Here is a 26,668-nt window from a genome sequence, read left to right as displayed (position 1 = left end):
CTTTCCTGTTTCTGACTTCCACCCAAACTGACTCAGTGGACAAACCCTCCTCCACGACCTACCTGTCTACAGCTGTGATACCATTCCTGACTAGCAATGCCACTCCCCCTCCTCTTTTACCTCCCTCCCTATTTCTTTTGAAACATCTATAACCCAGAACATCCAACAATCATTCATGTTATCCAAGTTTCCGTAATGGCCACAACATTGTAGTTTCAAGTACTGATCCACGCTCTAAGTTGGTCACCCTTATTCCTGACACTTCTTGCACCGAAGCAGACACATCTCAACCCGTCGCACTCACTGCCACTTTGCCCTATCAACTGTTTATCCTTCCTCATAGATCCTCTGTTTACTCTGCCTGTCTGTACACCGGCTACCCCATCCTCTGATCTGTAGCTCCGGTTCCCATCCCACTGCCAAACTAGTTAAAACCCTTCCAAAGAGCTCTAGCAAACCTCCCACGCAGGATATTGGTGCCCATCCAGTTCAGGAGCAACCTGTCCTTCCTGTACAGGTCCCACCTTCCCCAGAAGATATCCCAATGATCCACAAACCTGATGCCCTCCCTCCCACACCAGCTCTGTAGCCACGTGTTCAGCTGCACTCTCTCTCCCCATTTCTGGCCTCGCTAGCCCATGGCACCAGTAGTAATCCTGGGATTACTACTCTACTCGTTCTGGCTTTCAGCTTCCATCATAACTCCCTATCTTCACTTTTCAGGTCCTCATTCCGTTTCCTAACTATGTCATTGGTAACGATGTGTACCACGACATTTGGCCGCTGTCCCTCCCCCTTAAGAATCCTGAAGGTTTGATCCAGGCATCCCTGACCCTGGCACCCAGGACGCAACATACCATCCAAGAGTCTTATTCGGTACCACAGAATCTCCCGTCTGTTCCCCTAACCAGTGAATCTCCTATCCTTCCCCCTTCCCTTCTGAGCCATACAGTCAGGTTCTGTGACCTCAGAGGCCTGGCCGTTATGGGTTTCCCTGGTAGGCCTTCCCTCCCAACAGTATCCAAAGTGGAATGCTAATTATTGAGGGAATGGTCACAGGGGATCCCTGCACTGTCTGCATTCAAGAAGCTTGACACCATCTAAGATAAGCAGCCTGCTTGATTGGCATTACATCCACAAGTATCCATTCCCTCCACCACTGACGCTCAGTAGCAGCAATGTGTACTATCTATTTAGATGCACTGCAGAAATTCACGAAAGATCCTCAGACAGCACCTTCCAACCCCATGACCACTTCCATCTAGAAGGAAAGGACAGCAGATACATGGGAACACCACCACATCCAAGTTCTCCTCCAAGCCACTCACCATCCTGATTTGGAAATATATCACTGTTCCTAGGTCAAAACCCTGGAATTCCCTCCCTAATATCATTGTGGGTCAACCCACAGCAGGTGGGCTGCAGCGGTTCAAGGAGGCAGCTCACCCCCACCTTCAAGTGGCAAGAAATACTAGCACAGCCAGCGACACCCACCTCCCACAAAAATCAATAAAAAAAACAAACAACCATTTTCTTTGATGCCAATTATGACTCCAACAGGCAGAGAATTTGCTCCAATACCCATCAATTCCAGTTTTCCTAGGGTTCCTTAATAGCACAGTTGGTCGAATGTGGACTTTATGTCAAGGGCTGTCACTCTCCCCTCACCTCAGCTCTTTTGTCCACATTTGAACCAAGGCTGTAATGAGGTCAGGAACTGAGTGGCCCCTGGCAGAACACAAACTGTTGAGCAGGTGCTGGTGATGACACCTTCCATCACTTTACTGTTGATCAAGAATAGATATGTTTTTAATATTCATTTATGGGATGGGAGCATCACTGGCTAGACTAGCATTTATTAGCAATCCCTAATTTCCCAAAGGGCAGCTAAGAGTCAACCACATGGCTACAGGTCTGGAGTTGCATGCAGGTCAGACGAGGTAAGGAAGGCAGTTTCCTTCCCTAAAGGATGTTAGTGAACCAAATGGGTTTTCCCCCAGATAATCAACAATGAATTCATGGTCATCCTTAGACTCTTGATTCCAGATTTTCATTGCATTCAAATTCCACCATCTGCCATAGCAGGGTTTGAACCTGGGTCCCCAGAATATTACCTTGGTGTCTGGAATAGCGGCCCAGCAATAATACCACTAGGCCATTGCCTCCCCTGGGGCCTAATTGATTTATTTTTATTGTCACGTGTACTGAAATACAGTACAAAGCTTTAGGAGCGGTACAGGCAGATCGCAGCAAGCAAAGGACATGCAGATCCAGAGGGCTTAGAGCATACAGGTTACATTATTTAAGGCTGGAGACCATTCAGCAGTTTGATAACAGCTGGAAAAGAAGCTGTTCCTGAACCTGCCCATGCGAAGAGGTTGTAGGAGATCACTACCGGGGTGTAATGGGTCTTTGATGATGTTGGCCGCCTTTCCATGGCAACGAGCTGTGTAAATGGAGTTCATGGATGGAAGAGATTACATGATAGAAACGGGCCGTGCGGGGTTGGGGAACAATGAGGTTGGAGGCTTCCCAAAATCCACAAACCTGCCTGCCCTGGTCGACCCATCGTCTCAGCCTGCTCCTGCCCCACCGAACTCATCTCCACCTATCTGGACTCCATTTTCACCCCTTTGGTCCAGGAACTCCCCACCTACGTCCGTGACACCACCCACGCCCTCCACCTCCTCCAGGACTTCCAATTCCCTGGCCCCCAACACCTCATATTCACCATGGACGTCCAGTCCCTGTACACCTGCATTCCGCATGGAGATGGCCTCAAGGCCCTCCGCTTCTTCCTGTCCCGCAGGCCCGACCAGTCCCCCTCCACCAACACTCTCATCCGCCTAGCGGAACTCGTCCTCACACTCAACAACTTCTCTTTTGACTCCTCCCACTTCCTACAGACTAAGGGGGTGGCCATGGGCACCCGCATGGGCCCCAGCTATGCCTGCCTCTTTGTAGGTTACGTGGAACAGTCCCTCTTCCGCACCTACACAGGCCCCAAACCCCACCTCTTCCTCCGGTACATTGATGACTGTATCGGCGCCACCTCTTGCTCCCCAGAGGAGCTCGAACAGTTCATCCACTTCACCAACACCTTCCACCCCAACCTTCAGTTCACCTGGGCCATCTCCAGCACATCCCTCACCTTCCTGGACCTCTCAGTCTCCATCTCAGGCAACCAGCTTGTAACTGATGTCCATTTCAAGCCCACCGACTCCCACAGCTACCTCGAATACACCTCCTCCCACCCACCCTCCTGCAAAAATTCCATCCCCTATTCCCAATTCCTCCGCCTCCGCCGCATCTGCTCCCACGATAAGACATTCCACTCCCGCACATCCCAGATGTCCAAGTTCTTTAAGGACCGCAACTTTCCCCCCACAGTCATCGAGAACGCCCTTGACCGCGTCTCCCGTATTTTCTGCAACACATCCCTCACACCCCGCCCCCGCCACAACCACCCTAAGAGGATCCCCCTCGTTCTCACACACCACCCTACCAACCTCCGGATACAACGCATCATCCTCCGACACTTCCGCCATTTACAATCCGACCCCACCACCCAAGACATTTTTCCATCCCCACCCCTGTCTGCTTTCCGGAGAGACCACTCTCTCAGTGACTCCCTTGTTCGCTCCACACTGCCCTCCAACCCCACCACACCCGGCACCTTCCCCTGCAACCGCAGGAAATGCTACACTTGCCCCCACACCTCCTCCCTAACCCCTATCCCAGGCCCCAAGATGACATTCCACATTAAGCAGAGGTTCACCTGCACATCTGCCAATGTGGTATATTGCATCCACTGTACCCGGTGCGGCTTCCTCTACATTGGGGAAACCAAGCGGAGGCTTGGGGACCGCTTTGCAGAACACCTCCGCTCAGTTCGCAACAAACAACTGCACCTCCCAGTCGCAAACCATTTCCACTCCCCCTCCCATTCTCTAGATGACATGTCCATCATGGGCCTCCTGCACTGCCACAATGATGCCACCCGAAGGTTGCAGGAACAGCAACTCATATTCCGCCTGGGAACCCTGCAGCCATATGGTATCAATGTGGACTTCACCAGTTTCAAAATCTCTCCTTCCCCTACTGCATCCCTAAACCAGCCCAGTTCGTCCCCTCCCCCCACTGCACCACACAACCAGCCCAGCTCTCCCCCCCCCCCACCCACTGCATCCCAAAACCAGTCTAACCTGTCTCTGCCTCCCTAACCGGTTCTTCCTCTCACCCATCCCTTCCTCCCACCCCAAGCCGCACCCCCATCTACCTACTAACCTCATCCCACCTCCTTGACCTGTCCATCTTCCCTGGACTGACCTATCCCCTCCCTACCTCCCCACCTATACTCTCTCCACCTATCTTCTTTACTCTCCATCTTCGGTCCGCCTCCCCCTCTCTCCCTATTTATTCCAGTTCCCTCTCCCCATCCCCCTCTCTGGTGAAGGGTCTAGGCCCGAAACGTCAGCTTTTGTGCTCCTGAGATGCTGCTTGGCCTGCTGTGTTCATCCAGCCTCACATTTTATTATTTTCATGGATGGAAGGTTGGCTTCTGTGATGGTCTGGGCTACGCACACAACCTTCTGTAGTTTCTTACAGTCTTGGTCAGAGCAGTTGCCAGTCCAGGCCGTTATGCACCAGGGCAGTATGCTTTGAGTGGTGCATCTGTAGAAATTGGTGATGGACCTTACGGACATGCCAAATTTCCTGAGCTGCCTGAAAAAGAAGAGTTGTTGTCCCTTCTTGACTGTCGCATCTACGTGGGAAATCCAGACAAGTTGTCAGCTGTTGGTTCTCAGGAAGTTTCCTGGACCGTGTTTAATCCGAAGCCACAAGTCTTCATGGAGAACAGAGTTAATGAGGAGGACTCCCATGGCAACTCCTTCTGTACTGTGTATCACAGTGCCAACACCTCTGCTGGGGCTGTCTTGCCAGTGGGATAGGATGCATCTAGGGACGATGATGGTGGTGTTTGGTACGTTGTCTGCAAAGTATGATTCTATCAGTATGACTATGTCAGGATGCTGCTGACAAATCTGTGAGACAGCTCTCCAATTTTGGCACTAGCCCCCTGAGAGTAGTAAAGAGAACCGTGCAGGGTTGACAGGGCTGTTTCTGCCGTTGTCTTTTCTGGTGCCAAGATCGATGCCAGGTGGTCCATCTGGTTTTATCTCTTTGTTGAAACTTCACAGCGATTGGCACAACTGAGTGGCTTGTTGGGCTCTTTCAGAAGGCAGTTGGGAGTTGGTCTGCATCCACATGTAAGCCAGGCCAGATGAGGATGCCAGATTTCCTTCTATGAAGGACATCAATAAGCTTGATTTTTTTCTTTGATAATCCTCACCAGTAGAATCTTAATTTCAGATATTTTTAAAATTGAATTCAAATTCCACCATTTGCCATGGTGGCACTCAAGCCCCAGGACATTAGCTCAGTTTCTGGATTAATGGTCTAACGATAATACCACAAGGCCATTTTCTTCCATACACGTGATATTAACTTATCTTCTGGAAAAATGACATTCCAAAGCTTGAGCTCTTTGCTTTCAGATGCTTATCATTCTATTTTGTATTTCAGAACTTTCTGGCTTTGTATGAATCAGAACTACTTTGTAGCAGAGAGTATGTTCAAGATAAGGTGTACTCAATCTATATGTTGTGACAAAGAATATTATGGTATCGAACGTACTTTGAAGCACTTTTACAATGCTACTTTGTTTCTTGGAGCGTGTCTGTATGATTTCAGAGCAGCACTCGCGCCTTTTTCCCTGTCATTTGCACCACAGCTCCTGGCTGAAAGATAGTGATACTTGTCTTCTACGCTCTGACCTCGGCTCTTCAAACTCATGCAAGCTGGCCAGAATAGCAAAGAAGGAAATAACTGGATATACTCAGAGATTAGGCACCTGTACGGTGAAACTAAAGTTGGCCATTGATCTTTCAGATCTAAGAACTTGCCCCAGGAATGGGAGCAAGATTGTTTTATATCAGGCAGTGTTACCAAAGGGAGGAGGACAGTGCTTGTCAATGACCCCAGTGTAAAAGTGCTCACTAAGAACTGCAACCACCAAGTGTGTAAATTTTCCACTTCAATTCTGCTGACAGGTGGTGCTGAGTAAATGCCTGATACTTGTTCAGAGGGACAGCAAGTTAATGGGAAAAACACTCTCGGCCACTTTTGCATACCTCCTAGCTGATCAAAAGCGGCTTTGCCAGAGAACAGGAACAGGCCTCCTGCCCACTCTTTTGGCTTGGAATGGTACATGGTGTGGAAGCACCTATAAAGGGGAAAAAATTAAATGTTTTAAATGGTACAGGGGAGGGGAAGAAAGAATATGAAAGCAAATGCCATGCATGCATTTTGACACTGTGTGGTTACAGTCAGCAGTGAGGGAGGAATGGCTCATGGGGTCTCTTTCATAATAATTTCATACACTTCCTGTTAAAACCATTTGGGGCAGCACAGTGGTTCAGCGGCTGACACTGCTGCCTCACAGTACCAGAGATCCAGGTTCGATTCCAGCCTTAGGCATATGTACGCATGGAGTCTGCATTTTCTCCCCATGTCTGTGAGGGTTTTTCGGGTGTTCCAGTTTCCTCCCACAGTCCAAAAATGTACAGATAAGGTGGATTAGCAATGCCAAATTGCCCATATTGACCAGGGGTGTGCAGGTTAAGTGAATTAGCCATGGAAAAATGCAGGGTTAAAGGGATAGGGTAGGCTGGTGGGTCTGTGTGGGATGCTCTTCAGATGGTTGGTGTATGCATGAAGGGCTGAATGGTCTGCTTACACACTGTAGGGATAATATAATTCTATAGTGGTTGTTATTGCTTGAATATTTTCAGTAGCTGCTTTGTTCCAGCCCAGACACAGCAAGAGATTGGCAACCAAGTTCCACCATCACCTTCCTAAGCTAAGTAATTGAGTGAACACAAGTCTGAGCTACACAGAGCACTTTACACATAGTTAGAGGTTGGTGGAAAAAGAACTGGATTGTCACACCTTTTACATCAGTTTAATATCAATGTCTATATGAGAAAATGAACTAAATTAGATGATACCCAAAGCAAACGTTCCACACAAATTCATTTCTGGAACAATTTTTCTCAGTGGAACAAAAAAGCTTAAAAAAGGTGGTCTGAAAAGGTTTTCAAAATATCATGCAACTTTTTAAAAGGATAAATGCAAAGAACTTTTCTCCAACATTGATGAATCAGGAACAAGGGATACAAAATATGATCACAAGAAAATGAAAAGGTGGAATTAGAAGAATATTGGCAGATATTGAATCATTAAAATGTGGAAGTCAAGTAGTAATTGAGACAAACTACATCATTACTGAAAGGATATTTGAAACGAAAGACAACAAGTTGTTACAGGAAAGAGCAGGCTGTTGGGATTATCATAAATAGTTTTGGGTGAAGGGCGAGACTGGCACAGGCTTGCAGCCAAATTGGTCTTCCTCATTTGCTATAATCCTTATGAGTCTATATGGTTTGTGCCTTTAAATTCCAAACATTGAGCTCTCTGGAAAACTCTTCAGCTAAATAACAATTCCATCAATCATGTTAACAGACAGATCCATTGCCAATATACTTTTTAAAAATTAGATATATTTTACTTGCTGTAATGTTATAATTGTTTCCAACTGAATTTTGGTTTAGCCGCACTCTGCTATGTGCAGTTGCATCAAATTTATTCCTTTTTGAGTAATTTAAAAACATGTTTTGCAGTAGAATATATGCTTGTATTAATGACAGCCTCTCATTCATACCGTGATTTTCCAAGTACATTTACTGTTGGGCGGGTAGAGTCTAGGGAATCCCTCACTTCCAATAAAACCTGACTCTCCACTTCGTATTCCTCCACATTTAAAGTTCCTGGAAAAGGCAAACAAAAAAACATCAAATTTGCAAATAACCAAATTTTACGCTTTAATCATGCTGTCTTTCAGAAGATACAAGCCTGAGAATGATGCTACTTATTACCATTATGAAACCAACAAATCCCTGTCAAATTCCTCTATTTGCTATTAAACCCAGCAAGAAATTTGATACAAGTCATGATGCATTCAATGCTTTCGAGCCACCATTATGTTCCACTTTAACTTTCTTCCTGACATTACAAGTTAATAATCTAAACACAGTCGTTCTGTTAGTATCAAAAACAATTAGATCTTTTTGATAAATAAAGCAAAAAACTGCCAATGCTGGAGATCTGACACAAACAAAACAGTTGTTAGAGAAACTCAACAGGTTTGACAGGATCTGTGGACAGAAAAGAGTGTTAATGTTTCTAGTCCAGTGATCCTTATGCTGAGCAGCATAAATACCATTTTTCTCTAGGTGCATCGGTTCTGAAGGGTGACTGGACTCAAAATGTTAACTGTTTTCTCTCCACAGATGCTGGTAGAGCTGCTGAGTTTTTCCAGCATTTTACATACATCTCAGATTTTTTGCAGGACCTCTGTTAAGATCAAAACATAATTAGATCTGTTTGATAGCTAGTATCTGAAGCACACTCGAAATCTGCCTTAAAGCCATGATCTGCAATATAAACTGATATAGCATTTCAAATTTGCACAAGGTTTCCCCGGTTTAGCAAACCAGCAAAATGGACGTTTACTGTAAATATACTCCACATCTTTCATATAAATTGCCAGTTGACACAAGACAGTTCATGATCATGACATAGTTACACCAAGTCTGTCTAAAACTAATCTTCATTTCATTAACAGAAGTTTTTTTTTCACCCAGGGCATGTTATATTGCATTCAGGGCAGCGGATACCAGCAAATGCAGCACTGTGGATCTACCCACGGCACATGCACTGCGACGGTTCAAGAAGTCAGCTCTCCACCTTCTCAAGGGATGGGCAATAAAAGCTGGTTCAGCCAGCAATGCCTACATTCCGTAAGTGTATTTAAAAAAGGCAACTTTCCTGATGAAGGGTCTAGGCCCGAAACGTCAGCTTTTGTGCTCCTAAGATGCTGCTTGGCCTGTTGTGTTCATCCAGCCCCACACTTTGTTATAATAAAATGTGAGGCTGGATGAACACAGCAGGCCAAGCAGCATCTCAGGAGCACAAAAGCTGACGTTTCAGGCCTAGACCCTTCAACAGAGAGGGGTTGGGGTGAGGGTTCTGGAATAAATAGGGAGTGAGAGGGAGGCGGACCGAAGATGGAGAGAAAAGAAGATAGGTGGAGAGGTAGGGAGGGGATAGGTCAGTCCAGAGAAGACGGACAGATCAAGGAGGTGGGATGAGGTTAGTAGGTAGGAAATGGAGGTGCGGCTTGGGGTGGAAGGAAGGGATGGGTGAGAGCAAGAACAGGTTAGGGAGGCAGAAGCAGGCTGGGCTGGTTTTGGGATACTGTGGGGGAGGAGATGAGCTGGGCTGCTTGTGAGATGCAGTGGAGGGAGGGGACGAACTGGGCTGGTTTTGGGATGCGGTGGGGGAAGGGGAGATTTTGAAGCTGGTGAAGTCCACATTGATACCATTGGGCTGCAGGGTTCCCAAGCGGAATATGAGTTGCTGTTCCTGCAAACTTCGGGTGGCATCATGGTGACTTCACCACACTTTGTTATCTTGGGTTTTCCAGCATCTATAGTTCCCATCATCTCTGATCATTAATACAGGCAAGTTATGTGTCCGAGTATACGCACACATTAAAATAGGTCACTAAGTCAAAAGTTTTGAGCTTTCTCGCATCTTTGTTGCACACCCAATCCTCAATGTTATGAGTAAGGAGTAGAGACATTTTGCAGTGGATGCCACCGGGCTCTGTTAAGTCACTTTTAAAACACACTTATTCGAGTCCTGACATTTTGTTTTTGTACGCTTGCCTACCTGTACCCAGAACAACAAACTATGATACCAGCAAGTAAAACTCCCAGGAGGCCAATAAAGTCCAGGAATGAAGAGTTCAGTGTAAGAGAACAGAGGATGATTTGAAGCCACAGTGCAATAAATCGCGTGTTTAAATAAACAAACAATCACTAGGTTAATAAACTGGGACCACCAACCGTTTCGAGGCACAAACGTTGAACCATCCCTAAAACCAGAATGACAGAAAAATGTCGACGATGTGAGGCACAGTTAAAATTTTGGCAAATAAAAATCAAACTTCATCTCCAGCACAGGTATAGATCGGGAGACGCAAACGTTTACCAAAACAATAATCACCGAGGTTGGGTCGAAAGTTTACAGACTTGTTGAAAAAAAATCCTTTACCTTTTTCCTGGTGGGAGCTGACACGAAACGAGAGTCGCACACAACAGACCGAGGTAAGGGAAGCCGGCGGGTTTCATGGTGATCGCTGAGCGTCAGGGGGAGAGAAGGATGGAGGAGGCGAGCGGGGTCTCGGTGCCGCCTGTTGCCCCTCTCCTGTAGCGCCTTTCCTGAAGGATTCAGGCAGCTCTCCGGCTGTACGTGTAAACTGCGTCTGTTCTTCAGAGCAGGAGGCAGCTCAGTTTTCCCCGCGTCACTCGCCTTTTCGGTTTGCCCTTAAAAAAATCCTCACCCAAATAATGTGATTTTGAACAAAACGCACACAGGTTCAATGGGTCGGCCTTAAATAAATGGAACTCTCACTTTTTAAAAAAAACTTAAATTGAAATTTCAGAGAATAACTCTCGAGGATCTATTCTGGTTCACAATGGAAAGGGAGAACTCTTTGCTTGACAGGAGAGGGCGGGAGATTAACCAAATCAGAGACTTTTATACCGTCTGTTGACTTTGACTTGCTAAGTGCTGTATTTTTCCATTTCCTTTTCAGAGACAACCCTGTGCAAAGTGAAGGTCGCTTTGGCTAAGACCCAAACTGAAGCGGGAACAGGGGCGGAGCAGTCCCTTCAATACCCATGATAATAAAATGTGAGGCTGGATGAACACAGCAGGCCAAGCAGCATCTCAGGAGCACAAAAGCTGACGTTTCGGGCCTAGACCCTTCATCAGAGAGGGGGATGGGGAGAGGGAACTGGAATAAATAGGGAGAGAGGGGGAGGCGGACCGAAGATGGACAGTAAAGAAGATAGGTGGAGAGAGTGTAGGTGGGGAGGTAGGGAGGGGATAGGTCAGTCCAGGGAAGACGGACAGGTCAAGGAGGTGGGATGAGGTTAGTAGGTAGCTGGGGGTGCGGCTTGGGGTGGGAGGAAGGGATGGGTGAGAGGAAGAACCAGTTAGGGAGGCAGAGACAGGTTGGACTGGTTTTGGGATGCAGTGGGTGGGGGGGAAGAGCTGGGCTGGTTGTGTGGTGCAGTGGGGGGAGGGGATGAACTGGGCTGGTTTAGGGATGCGGTGGGGGAAGGGGAGATTTTGAAACTGGTGAAGTCCACATTGATACCATATGGCTGCAGGGTTCCCAGGCGGAATATGAGTTGCTGTTCCTGCAACCTTCGGGTGGCATCATTGTGGCACGCCCTTGACCGCGTCTCCCGCATTTCCCGCGACACATCCCTCACACCCCGCCCCCGCCACAACCGCCCCAAGAGGATCCCCCTCGTTCTCACACACCACCCTACCAACCTCCGGATACAACGCATTATCCTCCGACACTTCCGCCATTTACAATCCGACCCCACCACCCAAGACATTTTTCCATCCCCTCCCCTGTCTGCTTTCCGGAGAGACCACTCTCTCCGTGACTCCCTTGTTCGCTCCACACTGCCCTCCAACCCCACCACACCCAGCACCTTCCCCTGCAACCGCAGGAAATGCTACACTTGTCCCCACACCTCCTCCCTCACCCCCATCCCAGGCCCCAAGATGACATTCCACATTAAGCAGAGGTTCACCTGCACATCTGCCAATGTGGTATACTGCATCCACTGTACCCGGTGCGGCTTCCTCTACATTGGGGAAACCAAGCGGAGGCTTGGGGACCGCTTTGCAGAACACCTCCGCTCAGTTCGCAACAAACAACTGCACCTCCCAGTCGCAAACCATTTCCACTCCCCCTCCCATTCTCTAGATGACATGTCCATCATGGGCCTCCTGCACACGCCGCGTTGACTGAAGTGGACAATCCTAATAGCGTTACCACTGAAATCTGTTTTCTTCCCTCTCCCCAAACAAAAATTATACTGTAGCCCATTCAATATCGAAAGTACTTTGAGTCTAATTATTAAAAAAACTAAACTGCAGAACATTTGGAAGACCGTTGCAAGATTGTTGAAAGACAGTATGTATTTACATTGGAATTTTTCAGTGACGTGCCCAGTAGAGTTGATAAGGGGGAACAAGTAGTTGTGGTTTACAGTGAATTCTGCGATAATGCGATAGTTACATTCCTGTGCAACATCGTGTTGTGGAAAATGGCACTGTAGAAATAACAAGGCCTATGGGAAAAGCTGGATTGGGGTAGACCACCAAAAGAATCACTCATAAATCTCAAAAACCTAACACAAAGGAAAGCACAGTATGAATACATGTTTAATTCATATCTAGTAGTGAAATAAAAGTAAATTTAACATCTTACCTTGAAAAAATGTCAAGTTGACTTGATGGAGGAGGAGGTTTTGAGGTTGCTGTTGTTAATGCAGGGACTGAGGATCGTCGTCATCATCACCTTCAGGTGCAGTTGTGGTTGCAGGGTTAGGGTGAAAAATAATTAATCCAATAGTGAATGGCTGTGATTCATTGTCTTGTGACTGTTTCTTGGGGGTTGGATTAAAAAAGACAAAGACATTCTGTTTTTACTGCTTTTCCCTTTTTCTTCTTTCATGAAGAAGCTATTTTCGTATGGTGCAAAGTTACATCTTATTCTATGAACTGCTACCCTGCTGCATTCTGCATTATGATCATTGTCCCTCTAAGAGCTGCAACTGCTTCTTAATTTCCCTCAGGATAGAAGAGAAAACTGAAGTGCAAAGCTCTCATTGTGCTGCATCCTGGACTTCACTTTCTTCATATCCAGCTTCCACTTTCCCCTAATGACAAGTTGTTGTAGATCAGCTGTAGAGAGAACTTCACAAGCAGCTCTTCAAAATCATCAGTCTCCACTCTTCAAATCGCATTATAGCCAACACATGTTCACAGTTTAGAAATAATGTACCCCTATTCGCCAGATGGGTTGTAGCCAATTCACATTGCCAGAAGATGCATTACAACAGAACTGACTTTACTTGGACTTTCAGAAGGTATTGGATAAAATCTCAGTTAAGACATTAGTGCATGGAATTAGGGGTGGTGTACTAACATAGAAGGAGAACTGGATGGCAGACAGGGACCAAAGAGTACGAATAAATAGGTCTTTTTCTGAAAGGGAGGCAGCGACTAGTGGGTTACCACAGGGATCAGTGCTTGGATCCTGGCTATTCACAATACATGTAAATGATCTAGATGAGGAAACTAAATATAATGGGATTAGATCATTTCTGACTGGTGCAGACTCGATGGGCCATTTTCTTTGTTGTACACTTCTACGACTCTAATGCCTCTGTCTCCAGTCAGTACAAAGCTGAGTGAGAGAGTAACCTGTAAGAAGGGTGCAGAGATGCTTCAATGTCATTGGACAAGTTGAGTGAGTGAATAAAGGCATGAGGATGAATATTATGTGAGTTGAAACGTTTTGGTAGCAAATAGAGTACTGTTCAGCCATGATCATATTGAATGGCAGAACAGGGTCGATGGACTGAATGGTCTACTCTTGGTCCTATTTTCTGGGTTTCTATGATTCTGCCATTCTTGTGGTTGTCAGTCTGCACTTCACATTTAACAATATTCAATATTACCCACTCTTTACGTCAGTAATCTTCATTTCCACTTGAACCAAGACATCTTCACAGGATCACAGAATTTTTGCATCGCAGGAGGAGACTATTCAGCCCATTGTGCTTGAAATAGCTTTTTAAATGGGCATCAATTCCAAGTGCTAATCTCCTGCATTCCCCCATATCACTGCACACTATTGTTATAAAGCAGAGATTGACCGCCCCCGAAAACTAAAACTGAAACACCTAAAGAGGAGCACCTTGCCCTATAGTCTGTAAAAGGAGTGTGAAAAGTGGTGTAACCGACCTTTCAGCGACTTTTAGTGGTTAAATAAAACAAATCCCTGACACTCCTAATCAATAAGTAACTATTTATTTATATAAATCTAACAGTGAACAAATGAACTAAATTATTAACAAACCAAATAAATCCCTTCTAACTACTAACTATTCCTTAATAAAACAAGATTCTAATAGTATGCTGTTCCAATAAATATAACTCCCACTTATATAAAATAGAAGTTAAAAAATAGAATTTAGTCTCTCAAAATTATAGCCAGATTAGATGTCTTCTGGAATGCTCTGTGCCGTCTCCACCAAATGTTCTGTCAGGAATGCCTTATCCATTGATTCTTCTGTGAGTAATATTAAATAGTTGTGCCATTGGTACCTTTGATTTTTCTTAGATGGTGCTTTCTTTAAGATTTGGAGAAGCCTGTGAGATCCAGTGTTTCTCTCTCAAGAGCTGGGATTTGTTAACTTTGGCAGATGGTGGCTAGTTCTCCTGTCATTATCCAACTGCCCTTCTTTTATATCTTGATGACGTATCAGTTTCTTACAATTGGATTGGCCCTTTGTTGTCAAAACCGTCACATTTAAATTTAATTGGTTTGTGGTATCTAAGTGGCTGGCTCAAGTTGATTGGCTAAATTCAAAACTTGTTGTTTGGTATCAAAACAAAATTGCTACTTGGGCTGTTAATTGTTTGGCATTTTGATATAAATGTTTCAATTTAGGTACTCTCTGTGCACCTGCAAACCCACAAGCTGCTGCTCACAGACATTCTTTCTGAATCTTGAAGCAGAGAAAAAGCACATCATCTTTTAAAGGGACCATGCACTTCCTCCCCCCACCCCACCAGCATTTTACCAACACCAATATTTAACAAGCATGAAATTCTAACCTCCCAATCTACACATATTGTACCTACTTTGCAAAACCATCATTATCCAAATATTCTGTAATGCCTTCTTGTACATCTCAATCAAACTCGCCTCCATCACATTGCCAAGCTTCAAAAATAGTATCTTGGAAAACATGATATAGTATCATGTGCATTTTGATGTGGAAACATTAACTGTAATATTTTCTAAATTAATTCAATTTTGATAGCACCAGGTAGAAAGATCATAACTGATCATCCAACTCAGCACCCAGTTCCTACTTTCACCCCATACCCTTTGATCTCTTCAGCCCTAAGAATTGTATCTAACTCCTTCTTGAAACCATTGAAGATGTGACCTCAACTGCTTTCTGTGGTAAAGAATTCCACAGGCTCACCACTTTCTGGGTAAAGAAATGTCTCCTCATCTCAGTCCTAAATGGCCTACCTTGTATCCTTATACTGTAACCCATATTTCCGGACTTCCCAGTCATTGGCAACATCTTTCCTGCCTTTATTTTAAAGAGCACCCACTGTTTTAACATCTTCTCACAACAAACCAGGGTCCCTTGTGCCATTAAGGACAGCCTGATCTGGAAAGGGACTTATGCCGGACAAGAAACAAGTTCAGATCGTGATCAGGACTAATGTGTCAATTCAATGTCCCGAATAAACATGGTTAGCCAAATTATTATTCAGATTCATCAAGAGTCACCCTTCTTTTGCTATGACAATGTAACCACCACCACTTTACATTCAATAGCATAACCATAACTGAGTTCCCCCACTGTCAACATTTCAAGGGGACAGGGGTAACTTTGACCAGACACTTAACTGGACTCGCCACGTAAACACAGTGACAACAAGAGAAGGTCAGAAATTAGGAATACTGCAGCAAGTAACTCACCTCCTGTTTTCCCAGAGCCTGTCCAAAAGCTGTAAGATACAAGTCAGGGATATAATGAAATTCCTCATGGATGCAGCTTCAACAACACTCAAGAAGCTTGACACCATCCAGGACAAAACAACCCACCTGATTGGCATCACATCCACAAACATCCACTCCCTTCATCACTGACAATCAGTAGCAGCAGTGTTTATCTTTAAGATGTACTGCAGAAATGCACCAAGGATCCTCAGACAGCACATTCTAAACCCACAGCCCCTTCTATCCAGAAGGACAAGGGCGGCAGATACACGGGACACCACACCCTGTAAGTTCCCTTCCAAACCACTCACCATCCTGACTTGGAAATATATCACTGTTCCTTCATTGTCACTTGGTCAAAATCCTGGAATTCCCTCTCTAAAAACATTGTGGATCTACCCACCGCTCATGGACTGCAGCGGTTTCAGAGGCAGCTCACCTTCTCAAAGGCAACTAGGGACACGTAATAAATGCTGGCCCCAGTCAACAACACCACATCCCACAAGTGAATGAAAAAATGTAGACATAGAACCTATATCTTAACATGCTATGCATTGCTCAAAGTAACCACCACCTGACTTGTAAATGAGTTTGGAGGTCTTTATTTGTACATGTCTCTAGAAAATTTCCTGCATGTTTAGGATTTATGATTGTAATTGGTTCTAAGAAAGCGACATTTGTTTCATACAGAATGAAATATGTAGTATATATATGTAGGACAAAGTGATCAGTGCAGAAAGATATCTGCTTTAGCAGAATTTGGAAAAGCAACTGAAATGTTATGTAGCCCTGGATCTTACAATAAAAGCGATCAAAATATTTGTCACTTACCTCAATTTAATGAATTTAACAGCTTGCAATTATAATCATGTGGGAGATGAAGGAAGATATTTTATGCAAAACCAGAAAGAATTAGAGGACGTAAATATAATGCACAAAGGAGAGAAATACTATTTTTGATCAGAGTGGCCAGACTCCTTCCTACAACAGGATCTAGACAATAAAATGAATAGGCCTATCTGGTTGGCCTTATTCTATTAGAACAAAAGAGCAGGAGTAGACCATTCAGCCCTTTGCGCCCTCTCCACCTTTCAATATGATCATGGTTGATCATTAAACTCAGTACCTGTTCCTGTGTACTCCCCATATCCTTTGATTCCTTAAGCCCAAAGAACTTTAGAACTGTATCTATCTCCTTTTACCCGTTTTCCCTGAGGAACAACAGAGAAATTGAAGTTCAATACATATTTTGTGTGTTAATAAAGAGGGACATGGTTTTAGTTTGTTTTTAAAGTTGTTTTTGTGAGCTTAGTGCCCATTTGTATAGAACCTTCTTTGTTTGAGTATATGTTTAGCGACATTTTGCAACCCTTGAAATGAAGAGATGAATCTTGGTCATTTAGTGCATTGCAAAAAAACATAGAAAATACTGGGGTGTTGCTACCGAGAGGGATCCAAGGACACACAGAAACAAAAAAAAGACTAGATGGATAGTATGCCAAAGAGTGGAGGCAGGAGGGATTAGGAGTCTAGAACAAAATCCTGTAATAGTGCTGGAGACTGAACTTAGGGAAATCATGATAGTAAAATGTGAGGCTGGATGAACACAGCAGGCCAAGCAGCATCTCAGGAGTGTGCTCCTGAGATGCTGCTTGGCCTGCTGTGTTCATCCAGCCTCACATTTTACTATCTTGGAATCTCCAGCATCTGCAGTTCCCATTATCTCTTAGGGAAATCATGTTGGCTCTGAGGTTTAGGTAATATTGGGTTTGTTTGAAGTATCTTAAGGGAAAGAAACTAGTTGCAGCTGTGCCAATTTTCACAAAAATCCTTTATGTGGAGATAGTGCTTGAACATAGGGGTTTAGTATTTGCAAGGTTTTTGCTGGGATGAAATGAGCATTGCGAGTTAGAACAATTTTCCTATGCTTGTAATGAAATGTTTCTAATTACTTTTGTCTAGTGTACTACAGTTAACATGTTTTTCTTGTTTAATAAACATTTTATTCTTTTTGTTCAAAGTATAACAACACACTGTTGTAAATGAGTTCAAATAGAGTTACTGCTAAAATTAAGGTCTATCAAGGCAGATATCACTCTGGGATCTGACTTGTCCTGTTTTGATATCCACTGGAATTATGTCACTTTCATTCTGACTTGAGATTTCAGACAGAAATGAAAATGTTCAAGATAATAAAATGTGAGGCTGGATGAACACAGCAGGCCAAGCAGCATCTCAGGAGCACAAAAGCTGACGTTTCGGGCCTAGACCCTTCATCAGAGAGGGGGATGGGGAGAGGGAACTGGAATAAATAGGGAGAGAGGGGGAGGCGGACCGAAGATGGAGAGTAAAGAAGATAGGTGGAGAGAGTGTAGGTGGGGAGGTAGGGAGGGGATAGGTCAGTCCAGGGAAGACGGACAGGTCAAGGAGGTGGGATGAGGTTAGTAGGTAGCTGGGGGTGCAGCTTGGGGTGGGAGGAAGGGATGGGTGAGAGGAAGAACCGGTTAGGGAGGCAGAGACAGGTTGGACTGGTTTTGGGATGCAGTGGGTGGGGGGGAAGAGCTGGGCTGGTTGTGTGGTGCAGTGGGGGGAGGGGACGAACTGGGCTGGTTTAGGGATGCAGTAGGGGAAGGGGAGATTTTGAAACTGGTGAAGTCCACATTGATACCATATGGCTGCAGGGTTCCCAGGCGGAATATGAGTTGCTGTTCCTGCAACCTTCGGGTGGCATCATTGTGGCACTGCAGGAGGCCCATGATGGACATGTCATCTAGAGAATGAAGAACTTGGACATCTGGGATGTGCGGGAGTGGAATGTCTTATCGTGGGAGCAGATGCGGCGGAGGCTTGGGGACCGCTTTGCAGAACACCTCCGCTCAGTCCGCAACAAACAACTGCACCTCCCAGTCGCAAACCATTTCCACTCCCCCTCCCATTCTCTAGATGACATGTCCATCATGGGCCTCCTGCACTGCCACAATGATGCCACCCGAAGGTTGCAGGAACAGCAACTCATATTCCGCCTGGGAACCCTGCAGCCATATGGTATCAATGTGGACTTCACCAGTTTCAAAATCTCTCCTTCCCCTACTGCATCCCTAAACCAGCCCAGTTCGTCCCCTTCCCCCACTGCACCACACAACCAGCCCAGCTCTTCCCCCCCACCCACTGCATCCCAAAACCAGTCCAACCTGTCTCTGCCTCCCTAACCGGTTCTTCCTCTCACCCATCCCTTCCTCCCACCCCAAGCCGCACCCCCAGCTACCTACTAACCTCATCCCACCTCCTTGACCTGTCCGTCTTCCCTGGACTGACCTATCCCCTCCCTACCTCCCCACCTACACTCTCTCCACCTATCTTCTTTACTCTCCATCTTCGGTCCGCCTCCCCCTCTCTCCCTATTTATTCCAGTTCCCTCTCCCCATCCCCCTCTCTGATGAAGGGTCTAGGCCCGAAACGTCAGCTTTTGTGCTCCTGAGATGCTGCTTGGCCTGCTGTGTTCATCCAGCCTCACATTTTATTATCTTGGAATTCTCCAGCATCTGCAGTTCCCATTATCTCTCAATAAAAATGTTCAGTTATTATCTCTACTGGTTCTTTTATTATTTTCTAATGTTGTTGCTGATTCTTATTTTAGCTCCACAAATTTCCAATGCCCCAGCTCATTAACACTGGCACAAGACCACTCTGCTAATAAGACTGAAGCAATAAGATCCAAGAAACTTTAGAGATGATAGGCAGCATGAGTGTAGGTATATATTAATTTAGACTTGTATTTGCATGCGATACACCTTGGATAAAGACAAAACATCTTCCCAGTCAAACAATAATACCATTTAGATCACAAAATGTTTTAAATGTATTTTGGCCAATTTGCCTTTCTTAGCTCTGAAATATTTTGAACATCTTGAAGATGTGAATGATATTATAAATTGTTTAAATATTCATTCATGAAATTTGGGGTTTGCTGGCAAAATTTATTGCCCAATCCCAATTGTGCTTGAGAAGGTGGCGCTGCAGGCACTCACACTGTATACTTAGGTAAGGAATTTCAGAAATTTCATTCGATGACAGTGAAAGAACAGCAGCATATTTCTAAGCCAGGTCAGTGTGTAAGTTGGAGTGCTAGAGACTCTGTCCTGGGACTGCCACAGTATTCTAATGAAGCACAACACAAGCTCGAGGAACAAGCTTATTTTCTGCTTCTGTACAGTCTTGAGGGTTCAACATTGAATTCCACACGTTCAAGGTCTGACCTCATGACATAGTCCTCCATTTTTTTACATTCTCCCCATTATCCACACCACAACCTTGTCTGTTTACATTGTTTCAGCCCAGAGAACCTATTTTCACCTTTGCACACCCTTTTGTACATTTTGCACCTCTATTTTTCTTTTACTACATTTAACAACACTTTTTCCTTTTGCATTAGACCGCTACACCCCCTGTCCCACCTTGGCCTTCCTCCACCTCTGCTAAAATAATTTAAAAAACTATAAATATTTTCCAACCCCTTTCAGTTCTGAAGTACATACTAAACAATAAACTTTCTCTCCACAGATGCTAACTGACCTGCTGAGCTTTCCCAGCATTTTCCAGTTCTGTAGAGGTTAGGCGATCTCTTATTAGTCAGACTTTCAACCTACAAGGCTGCCAGTCATCATGGAGACAAGTAGGAAAGTGGAATTAAGGTCACAATCAGATTAACCATATTACTTTTGAGTGGTGAAGTAGGTGTGAGGGGTCAAATGGTTTTTTTGGTGCTAGTCATTGCCTGACACTTGTGTGGCACAGATGTTACTTGTCAGTTAGCAGTCCAAGCTGAACATTGTCCATGTCTTAATGCATGCATCATTTTCTCAGTAGTTGAAATTATGATTGGTGAACAGGTTAAGTGCCACTTCATGGATCTGTCAATGATGCTTCCCATCACTTTGTTGTTGGTGATGAGAGAAGTTGTTGTCCAAATTGAATCTGGCAGACCTTTTGTGGACGGGGCATACTTGGGAAGTTTTCCACTTCATCAGGTGTTGTAGCAGTACTGGAGCAGTTTGGCAAGTGCATCGAGTCATTGAGTTGTAAAGCATGGAATCAGATCCTCCAGTCCAATTGGCCCATGCCAACCAGATATTCTAACTAATCCTGTCCAATTTACTAGCATTTTGTCCATATCTCTCAAAACCCTTCCCATTCATGCACCCATCGTAATGCCTTTTAAATGTTGTAATTGTATCAGCCTCTACTATTTCCTCTGACAGCTCACCCTTTCTGTGAAAAAGTTGCCCCTTAGGTCCTTTTTAAATCTTTCCGCTCTCACCTTAAACCGCTGCCCTCTTATTTTGGACTCCCCCACTCTGATAAAAAGACATTGGCTATTCATCCTATCCATATCCTTTATGATTTTGTGAATCTCTATAAGGCCACCCCTCAACCTCTGACATTCCAGGGAAAATAGCCTCAGCCTATTCTGCCTCTGCTATAGCTCAAACCCTCCAGCTCTGGGAACACACCTGTAGATCCTTTCTGCACCCTTTCAAGATTAACATCTTTCCTATAGAAGGGACACCAAAACTAAACGCAGTTTTCCAAAAGTGGCATGATCAATGTCCTATACAGGTGCAACATGACATTCCAACATACCCAAAGCACTGACCAAGAGAGGCAAGATAATCAAATGCCCTCTTCACTATCCTGTCTACCTGGCACTTCACTTTCAAAGATCTATGAACCTATACCCCTAGTTCTGAAGCACAAGTTTCAGTACCAGAGCTGCTATGTTGTCAGGATCCAAAGTTTTTGCTGTGTCCAGTGCATAAAGCTATTTTTCTTTCCTAACTCATGAAGTAAACTGAAGTTTTTGAGACGATTTGTCGCTCAGGTTGTCAATGAGGTTGTAGAATTACTTGCTGAGCCAGTGTGTTTGGTTGCAGATGTTTCATTACCCTGCTAGGTAACATCAACAGTGTGCCTCTGGTGAAGCGCTGGTGTTCTGCCCCACCAGTTACTTATATGCCTCAGTTTGCTGGTGTGGTTGGCATTACTTCTGGCTCTGTTTTTCAGTGGTTTGTATATCAGATCCAGTTCAATGCATTTGTTCTGATTGGAATGCCAGGCCTCCAGGAATTTCAGTCTCCCTTGTAGTTCTTTGGCTAGTCTATATGTTGGCGTAGTGAGACAATAGGTCGAGGGAGACCCCTGGCTTGTGTACCTTGGGGAGTCCACAGAACGCCAACATATAGACCAGCCAAAGAACTACAACAGAAACTGAAATACTTAATTGACAATACTACCGATTCCATCCACTCCTCCAAAGAATTCCTCAACATCATCAAGGACAACAGAATAGAAGAGGATGAGATAACGATATCCTTTCACATAACAGCACTGTTTACGTCCATAAACATCGAACTAGCCAAACTGACAGTTACCACTCTGCTGGATGAATCAGAAAGGCAGACACTCCACGACACCAACAGCATCAATAAGGACAGCACCCTGAAACTACTAGGTCTGTGCCTCACAACCCACTTCCCCTTCAACGACTGTAAATTCAGACAAATCAACGCCAATGGGATCCCAGTATCAGGACTGATTTCAGAAGCAATAATGCAAATGTTAGAATGAACAGCGGTCCCCACTATACAACCCAGACTGTGGGTCCGCTATGTAAATAACACCTTTGTGATTATCAAACACACAAGACTAGAAGAAACCCACCGACACATAAAAAATATCCCCACCAGAATAAAATTCACAAAAGAAGAAGAGAACAACAACTGACTAACCTTCCTGGACATACTGGTAGAACGTAGGAACAATGGGGCACTCCAGATTAATGTACACAGAAAGGCTCGCACACACAGACCAGATATTTAATTACAACAACAACCATCCCAACATCCATAAAGCTGCATCGGGACATTATTCAAACGCACTACAACACACTGCAGAAATCTGGAATTGCACAAAACAGAACAGGAGCACTTATACAGAGTTTTTAAAAGGAATGGATACTTAAAAAGCACAATCCGCCGTTAGTTCCGCAACAGACCACAACAAGAAGACACAACATAGCCAGACATGCTAGTCATCCTAGTGTACATCAGAGACACATGAGAGATGACTACAAGACTACTCATATTCCTAAGTATCAGGGTAGCCCACAAACCAACCACAAACCTGCAACAGCTACTAATGAAGGAAAAAGATCCCATACCCACAACCAATAAATCTAATGTAATATGCCAAATACCATGCAAGGACTGTGAGAAACATTACGCGGGCCACACTGGAAGAAAACTGACAATAAGGACACACAAACACCAACTGGCCACCAAGAGACATGACCAATTCTCACTGGTCTCAATACACACAGACAAAGAAGGACACAAATTCAACTGGGACAATACATTGATAATAGCACAAGCCAAACAGAGACATGCCAGGGAATTCCTGGAGGCCTGGAATTCCAACCAGAACTTCATCAACAAATACATTGAGCTGGACCCGCTATACGAACTACTAAGAAACAGAACTGGAAGTAATGCCAACCACCCCAGCAAACCGAGGCATGGAAATAACCAGTGGGACACAACACCAACGCTCCACTGGTGGCGCACTGACAAAGTTATCCAGCAGGGTGACGAAATATCTGCAATCAAACACACTGGCTCGGCATAACAAAGTGTGGGGCTGGATGAACACAGCAGGCCAAGCGGCATCTCAGGACCACAAAAGCTGACGTTTCGGGCCTAGACTAAACTGAATTACCTGAAAACTGGCATCGATAATGCTGGGATCAAGACAAACCATCCACTTCTGGGTGAAGATGATTGCAAAAGCTTCAGCCATGTATTTTGTACTGATGGCGCTGGGCTCATTGAAAATAAAGATATTTGTAGAGCTTCCTTGTGTACCCTGTTCACGACTATATGTTGCAGGACTGCAGAGATTAGTTCTGGATGTGTTGAGCATGTGATTGCTTAGCCATGGCTATCACATTCTGCTTCAATGCTCCAGCATTAATGTATTCTTTTTGTGTAGCTTCATCAGATTCGCTTCTTATTTTTTGCCTACACATTTGTTTCTCCTGGTATGGTCTCCTATACTTCTCATTGAACCAGGGCTGAGAGATATGCTAGGCACAAGGTTACAATTCATGATGGATTGCAGTTCAGCTCCTGGCCAGTTTTGAGCTGCGATATCTATTCTGAATATATCTGATTTAGCAGGGGTAGCATTACAAATATGACAGATTATGCCCTTTATTTCCGCAAGAATTGTGCAGTGGTCTCTCCTATCAATACTATCACGGAAGATTGCATCTGAGATACGTATATTGGTGAAGATGAGGTCAAATAGATGTTTCATCATGTTAGTTACCACAGCATCCCATTGCAGATCAAATCTGGTTACTGCTATCCAGGACTCAGTCGGCCCAGACAGTTGTTGTGCTACTGAGCCAGACTTGCTGACAGAGATTGAACTACCTGTGCCCTTGCTATCCTCAGTGCTTAGAGTCATAGAGAGATCTATAGCACAGAAAAATGCCCTTTGACCCATTGATTCTGCACCAATCAAAAACAAGACCTTTTTCATAGGGTAGGAGAGTCCAAAACTAGAGCGCATAGGTCTAAGGTGAGCAGGAAAAGATTTAGAAGGGACCTGAGGGGCAACGTTTTCGTGCAGACATGGTGCTTGTATGGAATAAGCTATCAGAGGAGGTAGTGGAGAGACTGGTACAACTACAACATTTAAAAGGCAGCTGGAAGGGTACAGGAATAGGAAAGATTTAGAGGGATATGGGCCAAATGCTGGCCAATGGCACTAGATCAGTTTAGGATATCTGGTCAGCATAGACAAGTTGAAACATAGGGTCTGTTACTGTGCGGTATAACTCCATGAAGCTTTAACACTCTAATCCTATTTTCCAGTACTCGGCTATAGCTTTGTACGCCTTAGCATTGCAAGTACATGTCTAAAATACAGAAGGGAGATAGAGGGCTTGGTGACATGGTCCCTCACCAACTTCTACAGATGCACCTATGAAAGTATGCTGTCCAGGTGCATAACGGCCTGGTTTGGCAACTGCTCTGCCCAGGACGATAAGAAACTACAGAAGGTGGTGAGCACAGCCCAGACCATCACGGAAGCCAACCTTCCATCCATGGAAACCATTTACATGGCTCACTGCCATGGAAAGGTGGCCAACATCATCAAAGACGTATCGCATCTTGGTAATGATCTCCTACAGTCTCTTCCGTCAAGTAGAAGATATAGTCGCCTGAACACACTCATGTGCAGGTTCAGTCCTTATCAGTCTGTTGGATGGAATCTAACTTCAAATAACGTAACCTGCCCAACAACCTGAATGGCTCTAGGTGTTTTTGATCAGTATATCTTTTACTTGCTGCAATCGGCCTGTATCGCTCCGAAACTAAGCTTTTCACTGTATTTCAGTACATGTGACAATAAATCAATCAATCAAATACTTTTTAAATGTTACAAGGATTTCTGCCTCTACCACCCTTACAGGCAGTGAGTTCCAGTTTTTCATCACCCTCTGGGTGAAAAGGTTTTTCCTCACATCTCCTATAAATCTCCTGCCCTTTACCTTAAATCTCTACTCCTTGGTCATTGATCCTTCCATCAAGGGGAATAGTTCTTTTGTGCCCTACCATATTTATGCCCCTCATAATTTTCTTCATCTCAATTGTGTCTACTCCTTTAGTCTCCTCTGCTCCAAAGAAAAGACCCCAGTTCTGTCCAGTCACTATAATTGAAACTCTCCAGTCCAGTCAACAACAACCATAACAACCACGTAGAAATAATTCATCAACTAAGTGATGTTTAGTCATTAGAAGGAGGTTTCCTTGCCCATATTTGACTTGACATCACGAGACTTTATGGGATCCAGAGTCAATGTTGAGGTCTTCAGGAGCAACTCCCAACTGACTGTAATCACTGCGCTATCATTTCTGGTGGTTATGTCGTGCTCCTGGGACAGGATAATTTTGTTTGTGTCTGGGACATTGTCTGTAATGGATTATTTGACTATGTCGAGTTTTTGCTTGACAAGTGTGTGGGTCAGCTCTGCCAGTTTTAATGCAAGTTCCCAGATGTTAGTTAAGAGGATTTGACAGAGTGCTGAGTGTGTCCCAGCATTGTCTGATGCCAGGTGGTTTGTCCAGTTTTATTTTTGTTATTTTTTTGCATCGTCATTGAATGATCCATGAGGCTATCTCAGAAAAGTCAGGGATCAACACATTGCTATGAGTCTGGAGACACAGTTTCTTCCCTAACATAATATAGGAGTTGGAAAATCATGTTGAGATTGTACTAGACATTGCTGAGACCTCTTCTGGAGAATTGTGTCCCATTCTGGTCATCCAGTTATAGGAGCAATATTATTAAGCTAGAGTGAGTTCAGGAGAGGAGAGATTTACCGGGATGTTGCTGAGTATGGAACCTTTGAGAAATAAGGAGAGGCTGGATGGGCTGCGACTTTTTCCACAGGAGCATAGGAGGTTGATTATAAAATTATCTAAGGCTTAGATAAGGTGAAAGACAGGGTCTTTTCCCTAGGGTGGGGGGTTCAAAACTAGGGGGCATATTTTTAAAGTGAAAAGAGAATGATTTAAAAAGGACATGAACTCTTTTTCAAAGAATGGTTCGTGTGTTGTTATGAGTCTTTTCACTAAAAAGGGAGATTTCAAGATTAGGGGAAATATTTTCAAAGTGAGTGGAGAGAAGTTTATGAAAGACATGAGTCTTTGAAATTTTTTTACAAAGAGTGTTGTTCAGATATGGAATGAACTTCCTGAGGAAGTGATGGATGCAGGCACAGTTATAATGTTTAAA

General features: G+C 44.5%; 1 protein-coding gene across 2 annotated transcripts in view; it reads right to left on the bottom strand.

The window, feature by feature from the left end:
• The window catches only part of LOC125457618 (procollagen C-endopeptidase enhancer 2-like), a 53,935-nt gene extending 42,986 nt beyond the window's left edge, over nucleotides 1-10,949 (bottom strand). For both annotated transcript variants that reach the window (XM_048542103.2, XM_048542104.2), the window contains exons 1-2: nucleotides 10,240-10,949; nucleotides 7,784-7,889 (exon numbers count right to left, since the gene is read on the bottom strand). In XM_048542103.2, coding sequence (XP_048398060.1) covers nucleotides 7,784-7,889; nucleotides 10,240-10,316 — 183 coding nt within the window. In that variant the 5' untranslated portion in view covers nucleotides 10,317-10,949. The remainder of the gene's footprint in view (nucleotides 1-7,783; nucleotides 7,890-10,239) is intronic.
• Nucleotides 10,950-26,668: the final 15,719 nt, after the last annotated feature.

Source organism: Stegostoma tigrinum, chromosome 14, assembly GCF_030684315.1.
Source record: "Stegostoma tigrinum isolate sSteTig4 chromosome 14, sSteTig4.hap1, whole genome shotgun sequence".
Classification (NCBI taxonomy): Eukaryota; Metazoa; Chordata; class Chondrichthyes; order Orectolobiformes; family Stegostomatidae; genus Stegostoma; species Stegostoma tigrinum.
Note: the sequence above shows the minus strand (reverse complement) of the source record. Positions and strands in the feature narration are given on the sequence as shown.